The sequence below is a fragment of the Pseudochaenichthys georgianus genome, chromosome 4 (assembly GCF_902827115.2).
Source record: "Pseudochaenichthys georgianus chromosome 4, fPseGeo1.2, whole genome shotgun sequence".
NCBI lineage: Eukaryota > Metazoa > Chordata > Actinopteri > Perciformes > Channichthyidae > Pseudochaenichthys > Pseudochaenichthys georgianus.
In genome coordinates, this window is record NC_047506.1 from 37,538,065 (window position 1) to 37,558,800 (window position 20,736).

A 20,736-nucleotide genomic window follows, 5' to 3' on the forward strand; every position below is an offset into this window, starting at 1 on the left:
ACCCCTGTTCTACATAATGGCTATTTTGCACATCCCTTTCAAGATTTCAAGATTTTCAAAGGTTTATTCACATATATTATACACAACTAAAAATTGTCAAATCTCGATTGGCTTAAAAATGATATACACAGAGTTACATGTAAATATGCTGTTGAATGCAATAAATTGCATCTGAATAAAGAAAATCTGAAAGAATTTAAGGTAATTTCTTTGGTTATTTCTTATTGGGGTTTTGCTGTCGTAATGTCATTTTCGGTCGTGCTGTGCACCCATCTCCTCCATTGGCTATTGAATTACCTGCATCCACTGATACAAATTATGAAATGCTCTAATAAAAAAGCCTGTAGGGGGACTTTAAGTGGCGATTATTGTGACATATTAAAAGTAAATTTCCAATGTCGAATAAGAATCACAAGAACATGAGCCAGTGGAAGCAATATTTGAAGTATTTCAACAGTAAATTCCCAATGAAGCCAATGGACAGACTGCAGTTGGTGGCCAGTCATGTTGAGCTGAAATAAATAGTCCAACAATCGTTCCAAGTTTCAGACCTTTCAAAGGTTAGAATATATCCAAGTCTTAAAAGGACTATGATCATTTTCAGATTAATATTTCTATTTAGTGGCTTAACTTTAACAGTTTACATGTGTGACAACCCTGTGGTTGTCCACCAGGTGGTGCTGCTGTAACCTGTGTGTTTGTTGTAATCAGCAGTGATGGGACCCACCTGTGGCACTTGATTCCAGGATATAAGAGGGCTGCAGAACAGGCTCTCGCTCTCTCTCAGCTGCCCTGCTCGGTGCAGCAGGACACCGCTCCTCTGTTCTGGTGTATTGCTGGTTGTAACTACTGTGTTGGATAAAATAAATGATTGTTTTGGGAAACTCCGGTGTGGAACTGTTGTCCTTATGTTACAAGCAGAGCCAGCTTGTAACATACTGTATGGGGGCTCGTCCGATCCAAGAACCAGGTGATAGTTGTTTACTGGATTTGTTTGCCTTGATTATGTAGACAGTTTGTTCCTGGTGTGGGGCATTAAGGAGTAGCTTTGGAATTACCTTTCCTGATAGGCATAAGCAGCATCTCCTTCAGGGGAGCTTGTTGGTTTGTTATTTTTGTGCATAAACATGATTCGACATTTTTTTGTTATGGGTACACGTCCGTGTCTGTCTTGGTGAGTAACAGCTTCGCTGGGGCTTTATCGGGTCATTGGGTAAATGTTTAAAACACCTGTCGTGGCATGCATGAAGACTAGGGTGAGACAAGATAGCTAGTATTGGGTAGGCAGTTAGCTAGGGGAGAGGTATTCCAGAGTGAAACAAAAAAAAAAATGTTGTGAAGTGTCCCAGTGTGGAACTACTGGAAAAATATACTAAAGACCAACTGTTAAAAATTGCAGAGCATTTTGAGGTAGACGTTCCAAAGCAGGGTCGTAAAGACACCATAGTGACTACGTTACAGGCCCAGTTGATACTGCAAGAAGTTCTGCCAGCAGTGGCTGTCGATGATGGCTCCGAGGAGGAGTTGGCTGAGAAGGCAGCTATAAATCCAGAGCGGCAGAGAAGTGCAGGTTTTTCTTTGTTTGACTTTGGTGAAATGACATTTGAACAGAGAAAGGAAATAATGCTGCTGCAGTACCAACAAGACAGTGAACGTAAGGAACGAGCAAGTGCTCGTGAGGACCGGGTTAGAGCTCGTGAACAGGAAACTGAGATGGAGCGTTTAAGGTTAACTACAGTGATGCGGGAAGCTGAATTGCAACAAGAGCGTTACAAGTTGGACCTCATCCAAGAGGGTAAGCTTTCTTCTGGGGTGTCCCCAGCTACTTTTGATGTAGCTTATAACTTGAGGTAGTTCCAGCTTGTGCAGTAACACGAGCCCAGACCTATACCTACCTGGTGACGTAGAAATTAAAACTATAAATTGCGTCACTCGCTACTCTCCTTATAACATGTAAAATCACATTGTCCATATTATATATACACAATATATTATATTACTATATATATATATATATTATATTGTCCACAGTCCATCTGCCTAGCCTTTAGCAAGTAGGATAGCTGCCAGAAGTTATCGTTTGGCTCAAGGGACGCGGATCAGTGAAACTTCCTGCAGACTCGTGAGGACTCAGAGCCGTAACCGTAGCAGATCCAGAGATCCAGATATCCAAGCAGACTCATCATGCACGAGTCAACAGCAGACTCAGATTCGCAAATCCTGACTCACTGAATCAAGGGAACTTCCTTCACTTCCTGCAGACTCGTGGGGACTCAGAGCCGCAACCGTATAGCAGATCCAGAGATCCAGAATCGTCGTGCACGAGCATAGCCGCAGGAACTGGGAAGTCATTTTACTTAGGGGGTGCCGACAAAAGTGGGGAGAGATTTCAACAACAGTAACATGAAGTTTTTCAAATGTACACCATTTGCAGCCCCGCCTCCAGCCCGCCTACTTCCCTATTGTGCACCAGTCAACAGCAGACTCAGAGATTCGCAAATCCTGACTCACTGTGCAAAACATAGCAGACTCGTGCGGACTCAGAGCCGTAACCGTATAGCAGCAGATCCAGAGATCCAGCAGACTCGTCGTCATGCATGAGTCAACAGCAGACTCAGATTCACCAAATCGCAAAATAACCCTTTTTTTTGTGATCAACATTTTGTACTAAAGCAAAAGACACTGTGTAGCGGAGGTTAATGTAACGTTAGTTTAATATGCTCGTGAAATGCAACAACTTTTTGGTTTCACCGGTAGGATTTCTACGCTCTTGGTGATGATGACTCATATGACTCAAAGGACTCGTATGATCCGGATCTCTTCAATTACTGACTCAGAAGACTCAGAGTCCGTAAAAGGATCCGGATTTGCCATTGCTACAGTGGTCGAGTTAATCGAATAATGCCCCCCGTCCCCCGTCAGTCAGAGAGTGAGTGACGAGTTGTGTACAGACCCGACGGGTAATAATGGATTATGACGGAAATGGTACGATCCTTTACGTCAAAATGAAGTACAACAACCACTGGTTGGGAGAAAGAACAAGGTGGTATTTGGGCCCATTTTCGCTACAATGAGGCTGAGAAAAAGAGAATGCATTGCTTTATCAGAAGAGAAGCAATGTGGCCATAAAACAGCTGGTAAAATCACCACAAACATGACCATTTACTTTCTGCAAAGCAGCATTCTTAATCATTCAAGCTGTGTTTTTCATCAAATAAGGATAAGATATAATCTTATCTTTGACTAAAATGACAAATTATTGGTTTTGGCTAAACTAGTTTGACTGAAATGTTCAATATAATCTGATGACTAAAAAAGACTCAAATGTCAACAGTTTTTATTGACTGAAATAAGACTAAAATGCTCAGACTTTTAGTCGACTAAAACTTGACTAAATAAAAACAGGATGAAGGTGACTAAATATGACTAAAACTAACAAGGACATTTGACACAGGACTAAATAAAAAAGTAGCTGACAAAATGAACACTACCTGGGTAGAGCAGTTTTTCCCTTTATTGGAAAAGGATCAATTGAACCTGATTTGAGTGGACTGAGTAGAGCACCGGCAGCCTGTGAGGAGTGCCAGTACACAAATAAAAGTCATGGTTCGATGACAAAGAGTAAAATATGGAAGTGCCTATACTGCGTACCACTGAGTACCGGCCCACTTACTATTTTATCTTTCAGCAAAGAGGCTGGGATGAGGATCAGTCTCCTTTGCGTAGGAAGGGACTCGAGTATCTCGGGTTCTTGAGTAAGGGGATAATGTAGCGCAGTGGCAAACCATCAGGGCCTTCAAGGTATTCAGAGAATACCCTGAACAAACAAAACATCGATTTAATTATATAAATAAAATGTATATAAAATGAATAAATGAGAATCGTATCTGTGTTGTTGATCTGTAATATTACAGTGTTACGTTGATTTGTTTGTCCTTCTCGGACATTGCACTACGCATTTCAGTGGTTTTGTGTTAGAAAAGAAAGCAACCAATCAGATCTTGTTCTGGGTCTCCAAGGTATTCTGCATCCTTAATAGAAGGCCCTGGCCGTTACACTGAATGAGAGCGAACGCTCTGATTGACAGTTTGATCAACCAATCATATCTTGATTTGTAGCCAATGGGCGTATTCTTTTGGAGTTTCCCATGGTTCCAGGGTACTCTAGAAGGTTCGTTAGTTCACCTGCGAGACAGAGGATATAGATGTGGTGTAACAATTCATTTTATTCGTTTTAACGTTGACATGGCAACAGGTGAAGAAGATGTTGTTGCAGAATTATTGTCGGTACCTTTTTCAAGACGACAATTCACTGACAAGATGGACATTGTAAAAAAAGGCCGTCAAACGCCCGGAAATCTTGAGCTGAATCAAGTTGCTAAAGCAGGCTATGTTCGCCATTTTCATGCTAGCAACTGGGAAAGATACCCGTGGCTTACGGGCTCAGTTAGTCACAAAAGGCTCTACTGCTGGGACTGTTTGCTTTTTGGGACCAAAAAGGGGGCATGGAATTGGAAAGGCTACGATATTCTGAGCTGTTTAACCAAGGTTGCACAAAAACACCAAAACACAGCAGGGCATCTTAAGGCAACGGTCACCATGAAGACTTTTGGAGACTCAAGGATTGATCTACAGCTGGACGAACAGAGACGTAGAGAAACGATCATCCACAACGAAAAGGTGAACACAAATCTGGAGATTTTGAAACGTCTGATCCACTGTGTGATTTTCCTTGGGAAACAGGAGTTACCTTTCAGGGGCCATGATGAGAGCAGAGAATCAGCCAATCGAGATAATTACCTGGAGCTGCTTACATTTATAGCAGAATATGATCCAGACTTGCACTACCATTTGTCCACTTCTAAGGTGTTCATTGGAACCTCGAGTCAAATACAGAACGACTTGATAAGTGCTGTTGCTGAAGTGATGGTCTCACCCATCAAAGAAGAAATAAGTAAAGCACCCTTTGTAGCTTTAATGCTGGATGAAACATCAGATGTCAGCAATGCTGCACAGTTATCGCGTGTTCTTCGGTTTGTAACAGACTGTGACGTAAAAGAGAGGTTCGTCAAATTTGAGGATGTGACAGGGAAGAAATGGGCAGAGGATGTAGCAGCCATGGCCCTTGGTTTCTTGGAGGAACATGGATGCATGGACAAACTTGTAGCCCAGTGCTGTGACGGTGCTGCCGTTATGGCATCGGGGCTGAACGGAGTCCAAGCCAAGGTCAAGGAAAAGATCCCATTAGTATAAAGAGAAGAGCTTCACCAGGCAGGTCCAGCACCTGACAGAAAAACTCTCATCAGTCCTCAAAATGACGAGTAGAGAGACACAGACTCTCCCTGCTAGTGTCCCTGGCCCACCCTCTCTGCTCAGCACCCAGCCCAACAACACCCTGCCCCCTCAAGATATTCACTTGTTTCATTGATTTCAAAAAAGCTTTCGACTCTATTTGGCACGAAGGGCTCTATTATAGACTTCTACATTGTGGTATAGGGGGCAAAATGTACGATCTGGTTAAATCAATGTATTTAGGGAATAAATGTGCTGTTAAAATTGGAGACAAACAAACTGAATTCTTCACCCAGAGAAGAGGCGTTCGTCAGGGTTGCAATTTAAGTCCCACTTTATTTAATATTTATATAAATGAACTTGCTGTTCAGTTGGATCACTGTGCTGCTCCTGGCCTCTCCCTCCTAGAAAGAGAGGTGAAGTGTCTGCTTTATGCTGATGACCTTGTTCTGCTGTCTCCTACTGAACAAGGACTACAACAACAGCTGGACATAGTAGACCAGTACTGTAAGAACTGGGCCCTGGCAGTCAATATGAAGAAAACTAATGTCATGGTTTTCCAAAAACGCCCCAGATGTCAGGAGAACAAATACCATTTTACCATAAACAATCATATCATCGAACATAGTATGAGTTACACCTACCTCGGTTTAACCATAACAGCATCGGGAAGTTTCAACATGGCAGTGAATGCACTCAAAGAAAAAGCCAGAAGAGCTCTAAATGCAATTAAGAGAACATTTTATAATGTCCAAATTCCAGTTAAAATCTGGCTCAAAATATTTGATAGTGTGATCCAGCCCATTGCGCTGTACGGTAGTGAAGTATGGGGTCCACTCAGTCACCAGAGCTATGCCCGCTGGGACAAACATCCAACAGAGTCTTTACATGCAGAATTCTGCAGATACATTTTACGTGTTCAGAGAAAAACACCAACAAATGCATGTAGAGCAGAATTAGGCAGATACCCACTGATCATCAACACTCAAAAGAGAGCACTAACATTCTTTAACCACCTTAGATCCAGCCCCCGAGACACCCTCCACTCCAAAGCCCTCCAAAGCCAAGAGCTAACCCCAGAGAAGAGTCCCCTATGGCAGCTGGTGCTGAGGCTAGCTGCCCCCTCTCAGAGCCACTCTGACCAGTCTCTCAACAACACTGCTCTCCAAACACCAATAACAGTCAAACGCATTATAACACAATGCAAAGACAACTATTTACAACATTGGGAAGAAGAAACTAAAAGCCAAAGTAGATTAGAATGTTACCTGGCTCTAAACAGAGAGTATGAGCTGGCAGAATATCTCTCTACTGTCAGAGACAGAAAGCAGAGACAGATCCTAACCAAGTACAGGCTCAGTGACCACAGACTGGCAATCTAAACAGGAAGACTCAAAAGATCCTGGCAACCAAAAGAGAACAGAATATGTGGTCACTGTACGACAGGTGAGACTGAGACAGAGATGCACTTCCTCCTGAAGAGAGAGAGAGAGAGAGCGAGAGAGCGAGAGAGCGAGAGAGAGAGAGAGAGAGAGAGAGAGAGAGAGCGAGAGCGAGAGAGCGAGAGCCTGCCTCTCTATTGTCATACAAAACACTTTTTCAAATGACCCATTATTACAAAATATATTCAAAACTCACTATTCACTCTTCAGGTGTGTCGTGTGACTCTGGTACCTGTTCGACTTGTACCTCAATGCGAGGGCGTTTAAGAACAAATCTATCCATCCGAAATATACAATTAATCCTAGAAGTTCTGCTGTCTGTCTGCAATTTACTCGGCGCGAGTTTGGGGACTTTTCCCTGTGAACGTGACGAATCAGTAATGCATGACGCAGCAGACCCAACGTTTCGTTGCTCTGATTGGCTGTAGGTCTGTTCAAATTGCATTCGGAGGCATTTTGATCTGACCGCGGCCGCGCTGATATTATAACACGAGAGAATGTCCACACCTTTAGTGTATACAACTCCCCCACTACTTAGACTATTCCTTGCACCCCTCTAGCATAAGCCCGAATGGTCTCAACCATATTGCGTCAGTAACGTGCACTTGTTGTTACAACAGGATCATTTTGTGTGTTGTGGACACGACCGGTAGATGTTCGCAATCCGTGTTCTCAACACTTTTTCATGGTCGGGCTAAGGTAGGGCTAACCCATTTCTTGGTATGGCTGTAGCCTACCCCAGCCATACCCTGGCGCCGCCACGGACTGTATTTGAAAAGAAGGATGCTCTTAAGGATCTGTTTGAATACATAGTTGAACACCACGACGAATTTGATGATGCTGCCATTCTCAGTGCCTATCAAACCTGGGCAACTTTGAATTTGGCTTTTTCCTTTCAATTTATAACGACATATTTGCGCATGCAGATGTGCTCTTCGACATCTTACAGAACAAGTCATTTGACATGCAGTTTTGTCTGACAATGGTGGAAGAGTTTTGCATTTGCATTGAAGGCCAGAGGGATCATTTTGATCAAATATATGCTGAGACTGTGCAGGACACCGGCCTGCCAACTGGACGCAGAGCCCACGGAGATTCTCGCTCACACTACAAGAAGCTGCACAATGGCATTCTTGAGAACATTTTAAATCGGGTGCAAAATTGGTTTAAAGATCACGAAAAACTGTCATTCCTTTCTCTTCTGGACCCTGAACAGTTCACCAGCTTTAACAGCAAATTCCCTGCAACTGCATTCTCAAGCCTCACAGAGAGCTACGGGCCGCACTTTGACTTGCCTCGGCTGAAAACAGAACTGTCTGTGATGTATGGTATGACAGATTTTCAGGGAAAGAACCCATCTGACCTCCTTTTCTTTTTTCAACGAAAAGGACTTTCTGACAGCATGCATCAGCTATATGCACTGATATGTTTAGTTATAACGATCCCCGTCACCACTGCATCTGTGGAAAGGACATTTGCCCTCAAACGGATAAAAACATATGCAAGGAACAGAACAGGACAATCCCGACTCTCTGCATTAGCTTCCATGGCTATTGAAAGGCAACTTCTTTTGGATCTGAAAAGCAGTGATCAGCTTTATGACCGGGTAATCGAAAAATTCATCCAAAAGGACAGGAGGATAGATTTTGTCTTTAAGTGATGACCATTGGTAAGTGAGACTAATTTTTCTTTGCTGGATATGCATCTCGTTGAGTTGGTTGCATTTTGTTTCCTCACACTTGTTGAATGGTTCGTTAATGTCTGTCTTCAGTGTAATAAGTGTTGTTGTGCATTTAAATCTCACTAGAGCGGCTGCTCTAGTGAGTCTATTGGTTTAAAATTTAAACCAATCAATGTTGTGTAATTAACAAGGATAATCTGGTGTGTTTTAGTCGATGAGTAGTGCAGATATCACTGTAAAATCAATCGACAGTAAGGGGAATACTTACTTCCGGGTGTACAATTCTCCGTTATCCAATGGGAATGGACGCTCACATTGCCTTTAAGGGCAGCCGACACAAACTAATGCCGTGCTTCCATGAGCGTCAAATCCCGCCACAGATGGGAATACATTGCAATCAGTTGAAAGCTTTTTGCGTCCCTTTATGAAGCTGAAGGAGCCTAGGAGCGTCACAACTGCACGCCACGGACACTGACCAAACGTCGCTCCTGGGCGATTATGGAGTGAGAGTGTTAGCCTGACTTATTGATTGACTTTTATCTGACAGTTGTGAAAGTTTAGTAACTTCCGCCGGGTGAAGCTGAGCTGCGCTCAGGCTCTGCATCACATTTCGCTGCTCCAGTCCACCAGGTATTATGCTTTTCTGCTGTTGTCCCTATCTCTGTCTGTCTGTATAATAATAATAATAATTCATTACATTTATTAGAGTGCTTTTCCGAATGCTCAAAGCGCTTTAGATTACATATTACACATATCAGACATGTAACAGTGAATAATGTGGACAATACCCACAGGAGCAAATTAGGGTAACTTGTCGCAGTGGCGTGTTTCAAACTGGTGTTCCCCAGCGCCCCTTGATCTGCGGGTATGTGTGTGTGTGTCTGTGTGTGTGTGTTCACTCCTCTCTAGCTCTGTTGAGACTGAACAACAAACATGTGGAACAAGAATGTAATTTTAAAAAACAATCTGCAACCAGCAGTGATACTGGTCTTCTTCTCCAGTGGATGGGCAGACTTGCATACTGTATGTCATAATTGGCAGGTAATATTATGGGGATTTGAAGCTCCAAGAGAACCTCTGAGGAGCAGTTGCAGTGTATTTTTTGTAAATGTGGCCGTGAGTGAACGCAACTTTGAAATAGTCCTCCCATAGAGTGGTTTAGTGATGACATATTTTTATAGGCCAAACCCGGAAGTTAGCATCGCAAGGTGTCCCTCGACAAAAAACAATGAGACCAACACACGTTTATGATACTTAACACATTTTCTTTTGCAGGATAATATGAATATATCATAACACCAGCGTAAATACAATTGGCAGATATAAAAAGTGAATGTAATGCGATAAACGAACTACATCAGATGAGCAACATTATTGCTAAGCTAAAGTCAGACTACAAGCTTCGAACATTCACGAGTGAAGTATTTTTGCTTGCGTATGTCCTAGAACAAAACGTGCAAATCTCTTCAGTTTCTGTAAACCACATACCTTTATTACAAGCTTCTACCCACTAACACGTTCAGACAACAGTTTACTTCTAGACGAGGGAACCGGTAAAATGCAAATTCTTTCCGGCTTTTGAGACTCATTACTGCACCAGTATCTTTTTTTCGTAAAAAGGAAAGAATATTTTGATAGATCCTCAAAAGTTATTTATAACCACTTTACAAAATGAATTTCCAACACCATTACTGCTTTTAGAGAGCTGCTGTTCAGACTTGTTTGCTAATGCTTGTCTGTGTGATACAGCCTGTTGAATGGCCGTTATGTTGGTACAGACACAAAATAACACGAACAGATTTCGTACTTTAGTTGGCAAGGGAAAACATTAGTTTGGAAAACATCCTGTTTTTTGGGTCGTGTGCTAAGTTCAACCTGATCTCACCAGAATGCGTGACTCCACCACGACTTCTTAACACCACAATGCGTGGTGGAGTCACGAACTTTGTTACATTTGCGTGTCGGCACCACGCAAAGAACCCCAATGTAAAGTGAATGAGGCTCCTTTGTCGTGGTGCACACACGCATTTCTACAACGTCCCGCAGTGAGCTTTTATTCTATAAAACGTTTTTTAAATCTACTTTATAGCTTGTAGTAACTCACGGGAGGCTTCTTTTATTTTATTTGTATTCATAATTATTTTTATTTTTCGTCAGAATGTAAAAATTACATTAGTTACGAATTTGTGTTCTCAAAAAACAGTGCATTGTGTGTAATGCAACTGTGATTTTTATTAAATTAGTTAGTTTTTAAGGAAGGCCAGAGCTTCAGCTGTGTCAAATAGATTGTTCCCTTTAGTTAACGTTATTTAAAAGATAATGATCATGTCCCCTGTATTGTATTACGAGCGTCCATTCCCACTGGATAACGGAGAATTTTACACCCGGAAGTAAGTATTCTCCTTACTGTCGATTGATTTTACAGTGATATCTGCACTACTCATCGACTAAAAAACACCAAATTGTCCTTGTTAATTACACAACATTGATTGGTTTGAATTGTGTACAATGTATGTTGTATGTTGTATGTTCCCCCTTCGATTCGGAGAAACAAATATTTGTTCGGAGTTTTTGGATGGCAGAAGACACTACATTACCCAGACTCCTCAGCTATCGTTTGGGACTACACCATGTGCTTAGCTTGACAAACCCCGTGATCAGTCCTCAAGCTCTTTGATTGGTTGACCTCCAACTGCATTCCATATGAAAAAAAACGTTTCGTAAAAGAGAAAATCATACTTTATTCAGCAGTGCTTGCTTTACTCTTTGATAGTCATCACATGAATGCATTGTAATAAATGGTTTGGCTGCATTAAATATTACACATCTATCATAGTTCTTTATTTATCTACAGAGATCGGGCATCAGAATAGACCGGAAACTATTCTTTTACCGTTCTGTTTTAATTTCACAATAAAGTTAGTAGTAATATTTTGTTTTGATATTATTGTTTTTTATTAACTACTAGACCTCTGGGTCATGTTAAGACCATCTTTTTTTTGTTGCTATGGGTTTTTTCCATCGCTTTTGTGTTACAAATATCAAAACAATAACAAAATAATATTCGTCTTAAACTAAACCGGAAACAGCAGTATATTTTATTTTGTTAACACTGTAAACTTGACAGCCTTTTAACCTATGCTTTTAACCCAAACCACCTACTGGTTAAAGCACGTTATTACACGTTTAGAGTAATTGCAATGCAGGAAGATTGTGTTGCTTTTTAATGACTGTTTAAAATGCCTTTTTCTTAATGTCTTTCATTTTTGTAAAGCACTTTTGAATGTGTTATATTTTATGAAAACATTTAAATATTAAGAGTACATACAAAATAGTGGGAAAGTAGAAGGTCAATGATATAAATATAGAATAGAAAATATCAAGAAGATACTCAAATGATATCTAGAGTAAAACAGTTTAGTGCCTGATAGGAGGATGTGCTAACTAATAAGGCTTTATTTAAACATTAAAGAATACTTTAGGTTAAGGTCTTCTTTTAAATAGCAAAAAAGCTTTGGGGGTATCTATCTACAGATAAATATTAAGCCTGACAAAGTTTAAATTGCATGGTTTGTTTTGGAACTTGACAATCAATTTTCCTGCAATGTTAACTATGTTGAAGCACTTATTTTAACTGATATTATACACATTAATTATCTTATGTATGTAGATAGTATAAGAAATGTGCAGAATATGACAGTGTAATGGTGGAAGTATACACACATTGATAGATGTAATGCACTGTTGAGGAACCTGTGACCCAAGTTTTTCATTCATTGCATAACTACACTATTGTGTATATGATATGTCAATAAACCTTAGAAAATCTTGAAATCTTGAAAGGGATGTGCAAAATAGCAATTATATACAGTCTTTAATGAACTATTAGAGAATAACGAGTAATGAATATGCTTTAAACGGATCTGCAGATAAATAGTTAGTCTTCTCAAGCACCAACTATCAAATATCTCGCCTGATTGTTGGCACTTGACAATCACCTTCACTGAATTTCACTCAGGTGTAACTTAAGTCTGATTTAAGGGTTGTTTATATTTCACATCATTAATCCAAATCTGTAAAGTAACTAAAATAAATGTAGTGGATTAAAAATACCAGGTTAACCTTAAAGAAAGCCCTCAGGATTATAAAAGACCCCCATCACCCCAGCCACAAACTGTTCTGCCTGCTGCCGTCTGGCAGGCGGTACCACAGCATCCGGACTAAAACCACCAGACTCAGGGACAGCTTCATCCCACAGGCCATAAGACTATTAAACACCTGAATTTAGAAATAACATTCATCTGGCTGCTACTTAGAAATTATTTATCTAATATATCATATTCCAATCACTTGTATATAGACTCTTATTGCACTATTTCACTATTTTTTCTGTGTATCTGTTTTATTGCGTGTTGGAGGAGCCTGTGACCTAAGGGGGGGGGGGGGGTAGGACACGTTCGATTCCTGTTTTGAATAGTGTGCCGTCGATGGGTTTCATTCCATTTCAAAGTCCTTTTTGACGCTCTGTGTAAACTTTGCGCATCCAATCACAGAGGTTGAGGACTGATCACGGGGTTTGTCAAGCTAAGCACATGGTGTAGCCCCAAACGATAGCTGAGGAGTCTGGGTAATGTAGTGTCTTCGGCCATCCTAAAACTCCGAAAAAATATTTGTTTCTCCGAATCAAAAGGGGAAAATACAAAAGCATTGTACACAATTCAAACCAATCAATGTTGTGTAATTAACACGGACAATTTGGTGTTTTTTAGTCGACGAGTAGTGCAGATATCACTGTAAAATCAATCGACAGTAAGGAGAATAGGCTACTTACTTCCGGGTGTACAATTCTCCGTTATCCAATGGGAATGGACGCACGTAATACAATACAGGGGACATGATCATTATCTTTTAAATAACGTTAACTAAAGGGAACAATCTATTTGACACAGCTGAAGCTCTGGCCTTCCTTAAAAACTAACTCATTTAATAAAAATCACAGTTGCATTACACACAATGCACTGTTTTTTGAGAACACAAATTCGTAACTAATGTAATTTTTACATTCTGACGGAAAAAAAAAAAAATTATGAATACAAATAAAATAAAAGAAGCCTCCCGTGAGTTACTACAAGCTATAAAGTAGATTTAAAAAACGTTTTATAGAATAAAAGCTCACTGCGGGACGTTGTAGAAATGCGTGCCACGACAAAGGAGCCTCATTCACTTTACATTGGGGTTGTTTGCGTGGTGCTGACACGCAAATGTAACAAAGTTCGTGACTCCACCACGCAATGTGGTGTTAAGGAGTCGTGGTGGAGTCACGCATTCTGGTGAGATCAGGTTGGCTAAGTTTAGACTTGTTGTGTTTGGCAAAGTTAGACACTGCAGAAATCTGCTCTGATATTGTTTTTTTTCGGGCAGCTGCTGCTCAAACACAATATGTAGATGTTCTATTATTAAAAAAATACACTGATGGAATGATCTCCCAAATACTGCTTATCAAGTGCTATCAGCCTTCATAACACGTCTGATATTACAGACATCAGACGAAGCGAACATGCAGACCAAAAAAATAATTGACCAAAAAACAAAGTTGTTGTTCCTTGACCAATCGACTTTTAGAGCACTGGGCGAAATACGAGAGTCAACCTTTGTCGTTAAGAATTGAAAGGATTCAAAACTGATTCTGAATTAACTTCCTTCCAGATGTGTCTCAATGGTAGATGAAATACATTGTGTGATGTGGTTTACCATCAATATTTAACATTGTTGGGTAAAACTACATTTGACTGTAATTCATCTCAAATAATCCCATTTCATTGAAAAATGAAAAAAGCCGTTTTTAAAACAATGAGTAATAATATGTTTTGTCATTACAAAAATAATTGTTGTTGTGCCTGTGAGTTGATGGCACATCTACAATTCTTTAAAAATCTACTAGCTTAATATCTGTGAATTATTTCAATAGCAATATTCCTCAATTATGCTCATTGTAATGACGTTTAAAATGATCATTTTGGAGGATTGGCCTTGGAGGAAGGCCTGAAGGGACAGGTTGTCAGTCTTTCCAGCTTCTTGACTTTTGTGCTATATTTATTGACTACATTACTTTTGGTTGCTTCCATTACAAAACAGTTGGCAACATTGTGCTGGCTTTTTCGGATTGTAACAATGCTTTTAATTGTAGTTTACTCGTATTGCCTTCTCCAATGATCCCTGCCAAAGCCTAAGTTCTAAAGATATAATTGCAAATCAAACGACATGTACACAAAAAGGTTTAAAAAAACTACGTAGAGGTACAACTTTTGACAACGATCTTACCTTCAATTGCCATAGATTGTAAATGTGTGTTACAGTTGCCACTCAGTGTTTGTAACACTCTTTGTAAAGTTCTATATACACAACAATATCAAAATGCCATTAGTTACATTTCAGTATTCAGTCATGATATTAGACTTTATTATATTCAAACAACAGCATTTATTGGCAACATCCCCCTTTTAATTGGTCTTTTAATCATTAATATTCTCGTTTTTTATATTGTTTTATATTTTTTATATTTTTTTATGTTTATTAATGTAGTCTTCCCTTCTTTTACTGAGATGGTTATCTTATCTTTTTATTATTATTTTTGTTATTGTAATTTTTTATTATCATGTCTTTTTTACCTCCTTGTGTTCCTTAAAGGTGGGGTTGGTCATTTTGGAGAAACCAGCTCGAGTGCGCTAGAATTTGAAAATACACAACCGGAAAAAATCTGCCACTTCCTCACAGAGCCCCTCCTCCAACACACACGAACGCCACATGACCAATGAGGGCACGAGATAAGTTTGTACACAGATGGAAGGCTGACAGGCAGGTAGGCCATCCAGCTAAAATGATTGGTCGTGCTTTTTTTTTTTTGATAGGCTAAAATCACGCCGCAATGCACGTCGGGATATGGTGTTTATGTGATATGCAATCGGAAAACATAATAATAATAATAAAAATAATAATAATACTTTATTCCGAGTGTTCTTGCTTTTCTCTTTGAAAGTCATCACATAACGGCATTGTAATACACGGTTCGGCTGCATTAAATATTACAGATCTGCCCTAGATATGTATTTATAGAGCCCTGATCAGAAGACCTTTTGACAAACTGGAAGAGATGCCGCCAAAACTGAATACGTGACGTGGATCATACATATATCAACAATTAAACAACATCTTCCATTTCTTTTCACACAATACGTCTCCTTGCAGTATCAACACTAATTCGGCTGACTTTTATATTTGATCCAATTAGTAGATAGTCTGTATTTACACCATAACGGTGCACAGCTGAGAGAAAGGGACTTTTTTGTAGTTTTTAAAGATATTACTGATTTTCTGAACTACCTTTCCAACTCCTCATGCAGTTGACTGTTACAGGTCTATACAGGTTCATGGTACAATGCATAAGCTTCACATCGAGAGACTGAAACTGTATTTTCCTTTACCGTTCTGTTTTAAACTCACAATAAAGTGAATAGTCATATTATGTACGATATTATTATGTTTTATTAACTAGACCACTGGTCTAAACCGCACCTCCTAGTGGTTAAAGCACGTTATTGAATGTAGTTGTTGAATAAGTTATATTTATTTAGTTATTGATGAAAACATTTAAATATTAAGAGTAGCCTACATAGAAAATAGGGGTCAATGATAGAAATATAGAATGGAAAATATCAAGAAGATACTGTAGTGATCTCTACAATAAAACAGTTTAGTGCAGGACGTCCAAAGACATTAACAGGAGGATGTGCAAAACAGACAAACTGATAAGGCTGAATTTTACTCAGGTGTAACTAAAGTCTGATTTAAGGGTTGTTTATATTTCACATCATTAATCAGAATCTGCAAAGTAACACAAATAAATGTAGTAGAGTAAAAATACCAGGTTAACCTCTGAATTGTAGTGGAGAACAAAGTAGTACATGCTGCTGTAACAAAAACATTTCCCAACTTGGGATCAATAAAGTATCTTATCTTAAGATGATCGATGGCTACTGCCATATTTGCTAAATGTGCATCTGAACCTTGACAAGTGCATGTTTCAGGCTTATCAATTAACAACAGACATAAGACCATAAGACACAGACATAAGACCAGCTGTCATGTGGTATTAATGCTGCCCATTATGGACACAAGCAATTTTCACCCATGTATTAATTATATACCAATGTGTTTCGTGTCCCCTAAACCTCCAGGGATGTATACAGTTTAATACTGGCAACTTCTAATTGTGGGAAATACAAAAACGTCTTTTAAAACTACATTTCCCAGTAGAGACGTGCCATAGAACATGTTGCGAAACACACAATAGCCAGCAAGTGTAATTCTGGGGGGGAGGGCCGGGCTGGACCCGTCCAAGTCCAGTTTTGGATAGTCTGGCGTGGTTCCATTCCATTTCAAAGAGCTTTGACGCTCAGCGTAACCTTGTCGCACTGCCACTCCAATATCCAATCACAGAGCTTGAGGGCTAATCACGGGGTTTGTAAAGCAAGGCAGATGTTGTAGTCCCAAACGATAGCTGGGGATTCTGGGTAGTGTAGTGTCTTCGGAAACTTTGTAGTGTCTAAACTCCGAAAAAAACAATTTGTTTCTCCGAATCGAAGGTTAAAAACACAAAAGCATTGTACACAATTTAAACCAATCAATATTGTGTAATTAACAAGGATAAACTGATGTTTTTTAGTGGATGAGTAATGGAGATATCACTGCGTAATCATTTGACAGTGAGGGGAATACTTCCGGTTTTATTATGAAAACTTCGAGACCGGAAATACTGTTTTCACCCACGCTAACTTTACATGGAAGTTGCCCCATATACAGTACACGTTCTCCTGGCGAGACCTCAAATCATCTTCGTATATCTATCAAACTGTAGATCCTACACATCCACTGGACGTGGATTATAAAAGTACAATATACACTTCTCGCTAGAAATCTAATAAAAAAAGCATTGTAATGGCCAAACTATTCCACAATTTAGGATTTTCCAGAGAGGGTTATTTGTGAATAAACGACCCTCCGGAGCGTTTGCAATCGACAGCAGCATGTTGTTTCTTACACGACCACTAGAGGCGCTACACTTTAAAACGTGTCTCTGGGTCGTATTTAGCTGCTGAACAATCGACCTATATGGTCGTTTTTTGTAGGAGGACAGGCTGAAGCATGCATGCAAAACGTCAGATCGCCCCACCCCCCATTCTATAATCCAAACCAATTGAATAGATTGATCCATTTATTTTCCTCTCAGCATGTCCCTTTATAGAAACTCTGCTGCATGCTAACATACATTGCACAGTTTTTATTTCAAATTCTCCTTTTATTTGGGCTAATCCTTTAACATTTTGCTACTGCACCGTGTACTTTGTCCTCAGAAAGAAATTGGTTTGATTTGGTCTTACTTTACTAATGCCACACACACACACACACACACACACACACACGCACGCACGCGCGCGCGCGCGCGCGCGCACACACACACACACACACACACACACACACACACCACATCAGGCCTCTATAAATGGTCTGAACATAAAGGTCTGTGTTCTCTGGTACTCTGCCATCACACGGATAGGCACTCTTATTTGATGTAAAATTAGAGAAAGCAATTCATTGATTGGATTGTAATCCCTCTATTGTGAGAGTAAAGGATCCACTGGCTATTTTTAGGCCTATTTGAGAATTTGACAGGGCTTTAGCCAGAGGGCTGGTGGGAGAGAAAAGGCTGCGTTTTGTTTATGGAGCACCTCCATAAAGCTGCTTGGCTGTATTTAGAGCAATGTGCTGAAGCCGTGACATGTATTAACATCAGAGTATTTACAGTAAGCTTGTGGGCTTGTTTTTAGCCTGGATTTGTGCAATGATGTGGGGGGACTTGTGTACTAAAATGCATCGACATGAAAACAGTATACTCATGAGTGGGATTTATTTTAATAATATTAACAATTAATATTAGAGAGGAATTTCTCAACGTCAGGGGCCAACAGGTGCAAATGCACCGCAACGGCCCAAAACACTTCCGCCAGAGAAACGAGCCAACTGTCACTTTCACCGAAAACGGACCTAAAATGTAAGTTTTATTTTAGCAAGGTGATTACAGGTTTTCTTCCAATATCATTGCAGATCAGTCGTAAGCTAGCTAGCTAGCTAATGTAGCTAACCTAGTAATTTTATATAATGACAAAAAAGAGAAAACAAACTGCATGTAACTGTGCCAACAGCGACAGTTGGCATACTTTATAATCCCCGAACGTCAACAAGCACTCCGGTCACAGCTGTGTGCATCACATTCTTGCAGCGTTTTTTAAATTGCAGCGTTGGTGAAAATGTTTCTTTATTTGCATGTGTTTTGGCACATTTTAGTTTTTAAAATAACATCGTGTTTCTCCTGATAGAACTGTTTTGGGCCATTGCAACACATTTGCACCTGTCGGCCACAATACTTAACGGCTAAAATGGACAGGGGAAACATTGTACACATGTGAGAATGGCTTTAACACAGACTCCATTCTTTTAGGTTTTGAAAATGTTTTAAAATGAACCTCAGTGTGACACTATAATGTGATGTATGTGCTTGTTAAAGCTATATGAACACTGAGTGAAATATTCAACCCAAGAATGTAATGTTTCATATATTTGCCCAAATCTATAAGATGGAAATATTCCGTCTCGTGAATAACTTGACGCATTAGCCCAGAAGTATTTTTCGTTAGTTTGAAAACGTTATTCAGCATTATTTGAAATCAAAGTCATGAGATTTATGGCTGCATTGAGTACGTTTATGATAAATGGCCTGCCAGCAGATTGCTGTTTTTTAGGGGTTTAAATAGCAACAAATCATGCTTCCTAGAAAATTGCAGGGCTTAGAGTTGTTTGAAATAAAACAAATTGCTACTTGAAAACGGTGGCAGAAGGAGTACCCAGATAGCTTGCTTTAGTAAATGCACCAAAACATCATAAAAATGTTGTCCATTTAAATTCCTACGAAAGTAAAATCACTATCATCAAAAATGTACTTACAAATCAAAAGTGATCAACACAATCGTCACTGTTATTGATATGTTATCAAGTAACACTGTTCGATTATTAATGATGCTTAAATGTAAACGCAGCCTTTTCATTTTTAAGTAGGTCGACGTGTAGTTAGTACTTGTTATATAGTTACAGTAGTTAGTTTTGTGCTGCGGTTACCAACCTACAGTTAAGGTCCACTCACCAGACACATCTGAGTGTTAAATGGGTTGGAAGGAAGGGAAAACATTTCTGCAACAAAAGTGCATACTAGTTATTTTAACTTTTTCTTAAGGTTTTTTTGTAAATTATTGGAGAACTTGATCTATTTGGGCTTCAAACTGCTATTTAATTGAAACCATGCGGGAAAGTTTGATGGGGAAAAGTCTCTCATTGAACTACCAGCAACTCATAGACATCTGAAAAGGGAGGCATACAAACAGCCTGAAAAACAGCTTTTTAAATAATAAAAATATATATTAATATCCTGGTTTAGATGTGTTTTTAAAGCATCAAACACATTTCTAATCATGGTCTGTGTCAGGACATTTTGTGGAGTACAAGTTTAAAGTAACTTAAAATGGAAAAACTCAAGTAAAATGCATCTAAATGTACACTTCAAGACTGCTATATATAAGCTCTATAGGTACTCTTCAACAATGCAGAATTAAAATAAACAAATCATTTGCTTTTGGAACAGTATACTTGACTTATGGTGCAGCGCTAACCCATGCAGATAATGACTTGAAGCACAGAGGTCAGCACTGATTTGCGGCCTAGCATCAGTGTGAAATTGTGCATAATAATGCAGTAAATCACATGAGGAGCGTAATGCTCCACAGATGTGTGAGAGACGGGGGAAGATCCTTGATCATCTTCTGCCCGCATGACGTCACAGCGGGTCAAAGGGGGGAGACACACTGACCTGCTCCGTGAGGCGCTTTGTACGCAGGAAGAATCCCAAAAGACACCCAATGATGACCGCCAGCACCGACATGATGAGGAGCCCATTCTGTTTGCAGACGTTCTTCACCCTCAACCACACTGCGTCCAAAGCCACGGCCATCTTGAGTCAGCTGTCCTGCGTCCTATCTGCAACCCATAAATGGACCCAACACCGAACCTAAAATCCAGGTGTGGTGATGAAAACACGAGCAAAAAAACACACTCCAGGACCGGATGGGACGGCTTCTGAAATATCCACTCCTCCGTGATGTTTTAAAGCACCTTCGGGCTCAGCATCCCTCCCGTCCTCTTGCTACAGCAATCTGCA

At 39.8% G+C, this 20,736-nt stretch overlaps 1 protein-coding gene across 1 annotated transcript in view; it reads right to left on the bottom strand.

The window, feature by feature from the left end:
• The window catches only part of slc1a7b (solute carrier family 1 member 7b), a 115,618-nt gene extending 95,089 nt beyond the window's left edge, over positions 1-20,529 (bottom strand). Inside the window, exon 1 of the mRNA XM_034081390.2 lies at positions 20,389-20,529. Coding sequence (XP_033937281.1) covers positions 20,389-20,529 — 141 coding nt within the window. The remainder of the gene's footprint in view (positions 1-20,388) is intronic.
• Between the last annotated feature and the right edge of the window lie 207 nt (positions 20,530-20,736).